The 11,109-nt window shown below is 44.3% G+C and overlaps 1 protein-coding gene across 1 annotated transcript; it reads right to left on the reverse strand.

The window, feature by feature from the left end:
* Nucleotides 1-6,556: 6,556 nt before the first annotated feature.
* On the reverse strand, nt 6,557-10,553 carry Magee1 (MAGE family member E1). Its single transcript, XM_090326396.1, has one exon. It carries the CDS (start codon nt 10,352-10,354, stop codon nt 7,544-7,546), a length of 2,811 nt encoding a protein of 936 aa, XP_090182522.1. The 5' UTR covers nt 10,355-10,553; the 3' UTR covers nt 6,557-7,543.
* Between the last annotated feature and the right edge of the window lie 556 nt (nt 10,554-11,109).

An 11,109-nucleotide genomic window follows, 5' to 3' on the forward strand; every position in this document is an offset into this window, starting at 1 on the left:
CTCAGTACCACATACATAGCAAAAAGACAGAACTGGTGCTGTGGCTCAAGTGATAGAGCTCTAGCCTTGAGAAAGGCTAAGGACAGTGCCCAGGTCCTGAGTTCCAGGACCAGGACCAGGATCAGGACTGGCAAAAAAAAAGAAAAAAAAAAAATATATATATATATTAACAGCTGGGTGCAGTGACTCATGCCTATAATCCTAGCTACTCAGGAGGCTGAGACCCGAGGATCACTGTTCAAAGCCAGCCTGGGCACTGAAAAGTCTCTGAAATTTTTAACCAGAAAACTGGAAGTGACACTGTGGCTCAAGGGGTAGGGTGGTAGCTTTGAGCTGAAGAGCTCAGGGATAATGCCCAGCCCCAGAGTTCAAGTCCCAGACTGACAAAAAATATATAGATATAGATACAGATATAGATATCATAGCAATATGTGTTTAAAAAATCAAAGAGAACCATGTCATGAGAAAGGGTATCAATGTTTGTGAAGTAATGCACCTTCTATCTGGTGAACATAATGTAACCCTTCTATTAATTACAATAAAAATTATTTAAAAGGGACGGGGAGTTTGGCCTAGTGGTAGAGTGCTTGCCTAGCATGCACGAAGACTCGGGTTCGATTTCTCAGCACCACATACATGGAAAAAAGCTGGAAGTGGTGCTATGGCTCAAGGATAGAGTTCTGGTCTTGAGAAAAGTCCAAGGATAGTTCTCAGGCCCTGAGTTCAAGCCCCACAACTGGCAAAAAAATTTATTTAAAAAAATCAAAGAGAAAGGATATAATTTCAGATAGACAATCCTAAGTAAGAAGGGTATTTTTAGCAGAGATAGAAACAATATTCACAAAAACAGCGAAATACCTGTCTGACTTGCTCATGAAGCAGACAAAATAAAAATATAAGAGATAAGATTGCAATAAAAGATGAAGTTAGAAAAGGGATTATGGGCTGGATTATATGCCTAAAGTGTCAAAATAACACTTTAAGGGGGACTGAAGTGATATCTAGATATTATATACATTCTTACAATATCCATATGGCTATTATACTGATGATAAATCCAGTACAACAAAGTCAGGTTCAGGGAAACAAACAAACTCTAAGCCTTTAACAATAATAGATGGGAGATAAAATCACAATAGTAATGCTGAAGTTGATGAAAAGTTATCAGATTCTGGATTTACATTTCATGGTAGAGCATTCGAATATGTTGATGTATTTAATTTCCTAAATAACCTTGAAATGAAAGAGCAGTCATGTATGAATTAGCTTTCATAATGAACATCCGTAAAATTTTATTAAGATAAGGATATGTAAAAAAATATATAGATACATACAGGGAACATATTTGAAAGTGAATATGCCAGGTGCTCAGATTAATGCATACTACACATACAAATGAACCATTGAAAAAATCAGTGGAATAGGAGAGGATTTCAGTGTAGGGCATATATTTTGACATTTGAAGTAAAAATTTTGGACCCTCAAGTCCATCAAATTACTTATAAATCTTGCAATTGGTAAGAAAAACTGGAGAGAAACTAGAAAATAGAACGGATTGAAGGACCAACCTTGAAGCATTCTTAGAATTACAAGAGGAGAGGAACCTGTGAAGGAGACCAAGAACAATTGGCAAAGAAACAGGAAAAATATTGGGAGAGTGCAATTGATTTCATGTGTGCAAAATATTTCAAAAAAAGAAAATGCACGGTTGGGAGAGATAGGTGAGAAGGTTGAAAGATGTGACATTGCTCAACTCGCATTGTATTCATAAACTGATTTAGTAAATGGCAACTCTTTTACACAACTATTCAAAGATAATAAAATTTGAAAACTGGGAGCGAGGGAGGGAAGGGGTGACATTGTCCAAAAAGAAATGTCCTTCTTGCCTGATTTATGTAAGTGTAACCCTCCTGTACATCACCTTTATAATAACAAAAGAAAAAATAGAAAGTAAAAGAATAAAATTTGAAAAAGGAAAAAATATTAACTATGTCAAAAAGTCATTCAAAAGACACTGTTGGAGAGGTGATGAGTGGATTTGTTAATTTAGAAGGCACAAAAATATTGAGAGAAGCCAGGTGGTGGCTCACGCCTGTAATCCTAGCTACTCAGGAGGCTGAGATCTGAGGATGGAGGTTCAAAGCCAGCCGGGACAGCAAAGTCCATGAGACTATTATTGACAATAAACTACCAAAAAAGGGGAGGGAAAATGTGAGAACAACATGGGAAGGGGTAACGATCTTCAAGAAATAATGTACCCACTACCTGATAAATGTAACTGTAACCCCTCTGTACATCACCCCAACAATTTAGAAAAACCATCAAAAAAGCCTGAAGTGTGAAGCTGTGGCATTAGTCTTGAGCAAAAAGAAGCAAAGAGACATTGCCACATCCTGAGTCAAGCCCTTGGACTGGCACCTAAAAGAGAAAAAGAATGAAAGTTCTAAATCCCTATCATCCTACTTTTTTTCCATTTTTTTGTGGGTCATGGGGCTTGAACTTTGGGGGAGGGCACTATCCCTGAGCTCTTCAGCTCAAGGCTACCACCCTACCCCTTGAGCCATAGTGCCACTTCCCGTTTTCTAATGATTAATTGGAGATAAGATTCTCACTGTCTTTAGTGCCCAGGCTGGCTTTGAACCTCGATTCTCAGATGTCAGACTCCTGAGTAGCTAAGATTACAGGTAGGAATCACCGCACAGGGCTCTCATCCTATTTTCTATTTTATATTTTTCAAGCTGTATCCAAATTCAACTTCAGGGGGAAAATGTGATTACCTGGAGAATATAAACTAAAATGGTAAGCTGGGAATATGGTTTAGTGGTAAAGTGTTTGCCTAGCAGGCATGAAGCCCAGGGTTCAATTCTTCAGAACCACATAAACAGAAAAAGCCCTAAGTGGCACTGTGGCTCAAGGGATAGACTGCTAGCCTAAGAAACTCAGAGACAGTGTCCAGGCATTGAGTTCAAGACCCAGGAGTGGCATCAAAAAAATTATTTTCTGAGGTCAGGAGTTTGGCCTAGTGGTAGAGTGCTTGCCTAGCATGCATGAAGACCCGGGTTCGATTCCTCGGTACCACATACATAGAAAAAAAAACAGAAGTGGTGCTGAGGCTCAAGTGGTAGAGTGCTAGCCTTGAGAAAGTCCAAGGACAGTGCTCAGGCCCTGAGCCCAAGCCCAGGACTGGCAAAAAAAAAAATTCTTTTCTGGGCCGAGTATTTGGCCTAGTAGTAGAGTGCTTGTCTAGCATGCAAGACCTGGGTTCAATTTCTCAGTCCCATATACATAGAGAAAGCCTGAAGTGGTTCTGTGACTTAAGTCGTAGAGCACTAGAGATTTGCTTATGTACCATTTTGGAAACAACTTGATAAAGATTCAATCTAAGCTACATTGAAAGAACCAGGCTCTGGTGGCTCATGCCTGAAATCCTAGCCACTCAGGAGGCTGAGATCTGAGGATCTCAGTTCAAAGCCAGCCCCTGCACTTGAGATTCTTATCTCCAACTGGAAGTGGTGCTGCAGCTCAAAGTGGTAGAACACCAGCAAAAGTTCAGGGACAACATCCAGGCCCTGAGTTCAAACTAATGATTGAAAAACTAAAAATTAAAAAAATAGGGGTTGGGAGTGTTGCCTAGTGGTAGAGTGCTCGCCTAGCATGAACAAAGCCCTGAGTTGGATTTCTCAGTCCTACCCACACAGAAAAAGCCAGAAGTGGTTCTGTGGCTCAAATGGTAGAGCACTAGCCTTGAGAAGGTTCAAGGACAGTGCCCAGGCCCTGAGTTCAAGCCTCAGAAATGTCAAATAAAATAAAAATAAGAAAATAAAAACAAAATAAAGTAAAAATGGATTAAAAACTGACATAGACATAAGAGGTAAAAGTAAAATGATTCAATGATGTGGTAATTATGTCAGAACAATGAGGAGCTATTTCATCCCTTAAGATGATAACAATAGTTCGAATCACACTAAGAAAAATGACAGGCTACAGGGGATGGAAGGGGAATGAAGATACAATGAGAGCACATTTAACCCTACGTTCAGGACTGAAGGGTTCATTCCTCCGTCTCTTGAGGATATTGACAACTGTGTTTATAGCTGCATTTCTTTCTTACAAATTACTCTTGGCTGAAAAGAGCTGGCTAACCTCAAGTGCATTCCGTTACCAGAAGGCAGCTTGTATTCAGTGACTGTTTAGTATAGGACCATAACATTTCTGCCCCTTTTCTCCTAGTCTGTGATACCTCAAACTTAATCCCTTGTAGAGTCACTAAATTATTTGTTGTGACTGCATCATTTCTAGCTTTGTTTTGTCAGTCTGGGGCTTAAACTCAGAGCCTGGGCACTGTTCTTGAGCTTTCTCAAGGCTAGCATGCTACCACTTGAGCCACAACACCACTTCAGGCTTTTTCTGTGTATGTGGTACTGAGGAATCAATCCAGGGCTTCATGAGTGCTAGGCGAGCACTCTACTACTAGGCCACACTCCCAACCCCTATTTTTTTAATTTTTAGTTTTTCAATCATTAGTTTGAACTCAGGCCCTGACTGCATTATTTCTGAACATCTTCCTCTATTTCTACGTCTTTTGTTTCTCCAAAGATATTGAGCCTAACCCATTCCACAATAAACATTTTCAGGAATATCTCCACTTCATAGTTCCATTCTTGGAAAAAATCAACTGGAAACATAACCTATGTATTGTCAACTATATGTCAAGTCCTGTTGTATTCTACTACATGGTAAAATTTACTCCTCACAATAGATAGTGCTCAATTTTACAGATGAGGAGTTGAAATGCGAAAGAGATAAGGAACTTGTATGAAGTCTTACAAATTATGTCAGTGAGAGACAGGATTTGTATGAGGCCATACAGATCTAGGCAACATTCTGCTAACCACTAATCTGGAATGGCTTTAAAGCTTGATTCCAAGTTTGGTTTTCGAAGGGTGTGTGAGTATGAGTGTGTGTGTGTGTGTGTGTGCGCGCGCGCGCACACACGCATGCGCGCGCATATGCATGCACGTGCGCATGTGTGTGCTTACTAGGCAGATACTCTCTATCCATAGAACCATACCTCCAACCCGGGGGTTGTTTTGTTGATGTTGTTTTTTAGGTAACAGACTGCTTGGCTCAATTTAATTTAATTTGAAAATAACCTTTCTTTTTTTATAAGAATATCAATAAATATTCTGTTAAAATTAGACTTTCTTCCCACTCTTATTCCCTTTGATTTTTAGTACAAGAATTAAAGTAGCCAGGTGCTAGTATTCATGCCTGGCATGAAGAGACTGATATATAAGGATCTGGGTCCAAAGTGAGCATGGGCAGCAAAAATGCCAGAAGTGGAGCTGTGGAAATTGTCGAGCACAAAAGCTCAAGACAGTGCCTAGACCAAGAGTTTAAGCCCCAGCAAAATAATGAAAATTTTTTTTTGCCAGTCCTGGGCTTGAGCTCAGGGCCTGAGCACTGTCCTTGGACTTTCTCAAGGCTAGAGCTCTACCACTTGAGCCTCAGCACCACTTCTGGCTTTTTTCTATATATGTGGTATGTGGTACCGAGGAATCGAACCCGGGTCTTCATGCATGCTAGGTAAGCACTTTAACCACTAGGCCAAACTCCCGGCCCCAAAATAATGAAAATTTAAAGTAAGCTCATCAACTAAATCATACCCGGGTGCCTGTAGCTCACGTCTACACTCCTAGCTACTCAGGAGGCTGAGATCTGAGGATCACAGTCCCAAGCCAACCAGACAGGAAAGTCCATGAGACTCTTATCCCCAATTAACCACCAAACAAAGGTGGAAGAGCTGTGACTCAAGTGGTAGAGCACCAGCATTGAGTGCAAAAACTCAGGAACAATGCTCAGGCCTTTAGTTCAAGCCCCGAAAGGCACATGTGCGTGCGCGTGTACACACACGCACATGCACACACACACACACACACACACACACACACACACACACACACATCCTGAGTCATATCTTTCCATGCCCTTAGTTTAAAATCCCTCATGGCCCATCTGACTCATAAAGCAAAATGCTCGTATAGTAGATCGAATTTTTGGTCCAAAATCTATGCTCTTCCTGTACTAGGCCCATCCCTACATTCCCTCCCTGTGGGAATCTTATATCTACCACCACACTGATAGAAAGCCTGGTTACATGACTTGCTTTTGACAATGGATTATGACTACAATATGTCTGAGCAAAGGCTTTAATTCCACTATAATACTTTTACCTCTGATCCAACGGATTTCCTGATATGTGCTTTCCCTTTAGACTGGTTACCTAATGAACACAATATAAACAGAATCATACAAAAATCATGAAAAACATAAAATGAACTAAACATTTTGTTGTACTCACTGAATTTGGGGAGTTACATTTAAATCACAGTATAACTTAGAAAAAGCTGGTTTAGGGGCCGGGAGTTGGGCCTAGTGGTAGAGTGCTTGACTAGCATGCATGATGCCCTGGGTTCGATTCCTCAGTACCACAGGCACAGAAAAAGCCAGAAGTGGTGCTGTGGCTCAAATGGTAGAGCACTCTCTTGAGAAAGCACAAGGAGAGTGTCCAGGCCCTAAGTTCAAGCCCCAGGCATGGCCAAAAAAAAAGTTGACTTACATCATTTAATTGGATAGTTTATGGCATGCAACCTTCAACCTTTGATTTCATTTCCTACAAGCACTCATAAAGACTGAAATCCAGATGAAATCAGTTTACCTCATGCTTGTATTAAAGGGCCAGACAGACACTCATACACCTATCATCTTCTCCACTTTGAATACTCCAGGAATCAGATGTCTACACTAAGCTCCTAGGGAAATGCCCTGCTTGATGTATTATAACACTGAATACAACATAATAAAATTGCTACTTTAAATAATCTCCCCTACACCTTCCTTAGTCCCTGAATTCTAGAGTAATTGCTATATATTATAATACCTATATAACCAGAATGTATTCTAATTGCACAAAAGAAATTCAACTGCTATTCTGCTTGATTTATTAGACTTTTATTTTTCATCACATTTGAGTACAGCAAAGCAAATACAGGTAAACATCAGTATTCTTTACACAATAGCAGACAAAAAGGGAAGCCAGCCACAACAACTTACAGTGCTTTTTGGATTGTTGTTATATTTTCTTGTTTAACATCTGAAGCTAGATAGATCACTTTACTGATGAAGTTTTTTTTTTCAAGCTTTCACAGAAAAGCCTATATCTATAGCTGTATGCTATATATTCTCTTCCAGGTAATGCAACAAGATGGAAAGATTACCAAAACATTGTATAACACGATCAAAATTCATACCAAAATACAACAGAGACAGCAAGTGGTCAATCACATTTACCTTACTGGACAATATAGTAAAACAATTGAAACTTTTTTTCAAGATACTGAACAATTAAATATGAAAAGACATAAGTGAAACTGGAACACAAATATCAAACACAATATATACCTCCTCAGACACACGCCCTAATACACAAGACCCAGGGCTCTAGGCCCAACTTCCAAGGCCTCTCTGACTGCCACACATGGCTCTATCGTAAGGGGTGAACCAGAAATTGCCGATGCTCTGCATCAGCTCTGTTGGCCTCATCTTCCATTGCCTCTCTGTACTGTTCTGGCCACTCCTGTGGATCCTTTCGATGGATTCTAGCCACATACCTCAGGGCTTTCATCTTGGAGGTTTCCAAGCGCGCTCTAGGGCCCCATACAAAATCATACTGCACTGGATCGCTGTCAGGAACCCGTAAACTGTCTATGTAGCGCTGACTCAAATACCTACAGGTAATTGCATGCTTTCTTCCACTTTGAACCCCTAACCCCCTCAGGAAGGCCCACACTGCAGACTCTCTTGCATGGTTGCCCATGATGAAGATGAAGCTTAGAACTTGCATCAAGAAGTTGTTGCCAGGCCTGTTTGGACTGTCCATGATCTCTTCTGTATCTTCCATTTCCCTCCGGTTGTACAGAGTATAGGAGTGATTCCTGGGATCGAGGACCACTAGCTCTGTCCCGTACACATGGTTCAGGGTGCGAGCAGCACGATTCAGAAGATCTGGAAACACTTTGCTGCATTCCCGGCCGATATAGTACAGAATTCCTTTTTTTGGTATGGGCAATTTCGTTGCATCCATAAGAAGAAAGAGCTGCACCAGCTTCCTTGACTTGCTCTCCAATCTTGACTCTGGCCAGGAATGTGGGGCATATTTTGAGGAATAGCCAGAACTATCTCCATCATGAATTGCTATCTCAGCCACTTCCTCAAAATAGGGCCTCCTATAGTGATGGACAGCTGGCCAATTCCCAGCAGCAGCTCTGATTGCTTCTTCTTCCAGAGCCTCATGGTATTGCTCTGGCCAATCTGTAGGATCTTTGTTATAGATCTTAGCCATGAACTTCAGAATTTTCATCTTCGTGGTCTCTACATGGGATCGTGGGCCCCAGAAAAATTCATACTCAACTGGTGAACACTCGGTGATGGGCCTGTAGTCCAAGTAACGCTGCCATACAAATTCTACAGACAGAAGTCTCTTTGGGTTCCCAAAAATGGAAAGCCTCCTCTCACGCTGCACCCCTAGTCGCCAGAGCATTTCCCAAATGTCAGCCTCCTTGGCCTGGTTGCCATTTAGGAGTATTTGTCCTAAGATCATCATCAGGAGGCCCATCTTTGGCCCATTTGGGCGATCCTCTAACCCATCAAAAGGTACAGGTCCTAGTTTATTGAGCAAGATGTAGGTGCGCTCTTCGGGGTCAAGTTCCTTCAGTTCAAATCTAAAAATGCACTCCAGGTGGGCTGCTGCTCGTCTGAGGATCTCAGGGAACTGACTGCGATATTCTTTATCAATAACGTCCCTCATTTCAGATTCCCTGATTGGATACTTGCTCTGATCCTTAACCATCAGAAACTGCAACAACTCAGCTACATTGTGTTCCATCGGATCCTGGGGCTTTAAAGTAAGGACGACCTGGCCGGTACCAAGCCCCATAATGGTGATGCAGTTGGAATTCTCACGGTCTCTCAGGACCTGGAATCCCAGAGGGCCTTCTGCACCGTTGGACATCCTGCTCATACGAGGGCTTGCTTTGGAGGAGTTCGGGCCCATAGCACTCAAGCTCAACAATGCATCAGGATTTTCACTGGCAGTGGGCATCCCGGAAATGCTGGGGTCCTCGGCAGCAGTGGGCATCCGGGAGGTACATGGGACCTCCTCAGGGATGTGACACGCATAGTTATGCCGGCTTTCACCACAGGGGGGCAGTGTACATGTGTCCAGCGCTTCACAATCCGCGGGTAGTAAGAAAGCGCTGGGACCCTCACCCAAGGGGGATGGCACGGACGAGATCAGGCCTTCATTGGGGAGGCGCAGCACACAGATGCCCCGATTTTCACAGCCAGAAGGCATTGTGCAAGTGCTCAGTCCCTCACTACCAGTGGCTGGCATGGAAGTGCTCCGACCCTCTCCAATGGGGGGCTGTCCAGAGGCGCTGGATCCCTTGGAGGCAGTGCTAGGGTCCTCACCGGAAGGGAGCGGCATATTGATGCCAGATCCCTCGGTGGACAGTACCGAGATGCTCAGGCCTTCACCAGGGGTGGGAGGTATGGAGGAGGAGGGGCCCTCTTGGGAGGAAGGTGGCACGTTGATGCCAGGACCCTCCACATCGGTGAATGGCTTAGAAACGCTCAGGCCCAGGTCAAGGGTGGGAGGCGCGGAGAAGTTCAGGCCATCAGCAGAGGGAGGAGGCACGCTGATACCTGATCCCTCCGAATCGGTGGGCGCCACGGAGATGCTGGGACCTTCACCAGAGGGAGGCGGGACGGAGGTGCTCAGGCCCCCGTCACACACGGACCGCTCAGAGTTGTGCAGCCCCTCACAGACAGCGAGATGCTCAGAGGCGCTGGCGCCCTCACAGGCAGTGGGCGGCACCGACGAGCTTGGGCCTGGGGAGGCGGTGATTGATATGGCGCCACTCAATCCCTCAGAGACCGTAGGAGGCCCACAGATGCTGGGGTACTCACGAGGGCTGGGCGGCTCGGAGGGATTCGACCCCTTGGAGATGGTGAGTTGCCCAGATGCGCTTGAGTCCCCAGTAGCAGCGAGCGGCACGGAGGTGCTCCGGCCCTCCCCCGAGGTGGGCGGCAACGAGGTGCCGGGGCCCTCAGAGGAGTTGAAGCCCTGGAGGATCCCAGGCTCGTTGGGATCCTGGGGAACGTCTGGGCCCGACACGGCAGCAGGAAGATCAGGGACGTTAGGGGCCTGCATTTCATCCCACCTGCCATTCTGGGCCGTGACCTTTGCACAGCGGCGGCGGCGGCGGCGGCGCGAATTCTGGCTTACCAACGACATGGTCCAGTCGACCGGCGCGCAGCAGCAGACACCAACAGGCCGGCGATCTAGCGGAACCAGAGGTGGAGGTGGCCCGGCACTGAACTGCCGTTAACTGACAGAAACAAAGCTCTAAGCAACTAACGGGAGCCAAAGTGAGAGGTGATGGGGAAGAAGGAAGGTGCGTACTGGCCAACAGCGAAAGCCTAGTGTCAGTATACTCCCATCTCACACCCCGCCTTCTGCCGCAGTCTGCGCGTGCGCACTCAAGCTCTGCGACAAGGCGACCCCGCCCCAGCCCAGCCCCTCCCGTGGGTGTTCAAAAGTGGACGTGGTGATTCTGCACCAAGAGCTGTGCACTGGCTGGAGGGAGACGGTGGTATGGGGAGACAAGCAGCTTGCAGCAGATGCGTAGAGAACAAAGAGGAAAGAATACTGGCTTCTCAGAGTACCTATTAGAAGGCTTCCACAGGTACCAAAAAAAAATAAAATAAAATAAAATTCTCAGATTTAGTAGCTCATATTCTTGAATTTGCTTTTTCCTAGGAACTGTTCCAGGAATAATAGAAACGGTCTCAGAAAAAATACAGCCATTTCCAGTCCTGTCTCCTCTATCACTTTTTCCATTTAGAACTTTAATAACTCTTCTCCTCTCAGCTAGGAAAAAAAACTTCTGTACGAGGCCTGGTATTTACTCTTAATTAGAAGTCCTACAGCAAGCTTGAAATTTTTACCATGCCCAGTCCCCCCACCCTTACCAATACACAGGAAAACAA

The sequence above is a fragment of the Megascapheus bottae genome, chromosome X, assembly GCF_031878675.1.
Source record: "Megascapheus bottae isolate mThoBot1 chromosome X, mThoBot2.hap1, whole genome shotgun sequence".
In the NCBI taxonomy this organism is placed as follows: Eukaryota; Metazoa; Chordata; class Mammalia; order Rodentia; family Geomyidae; genus Megascapheus; species Megascapheus bottae.

What these genes read in the sequence shown, in the direction of transcription:
- Magee1 (XM_090326396.1), bottom strand. Translation starts at nt 10,354, where the DNA reads ATGTCGTTGGTAAGCCAGAATTCGCGCCGCCGCCGCCGCCGCCGCTGT.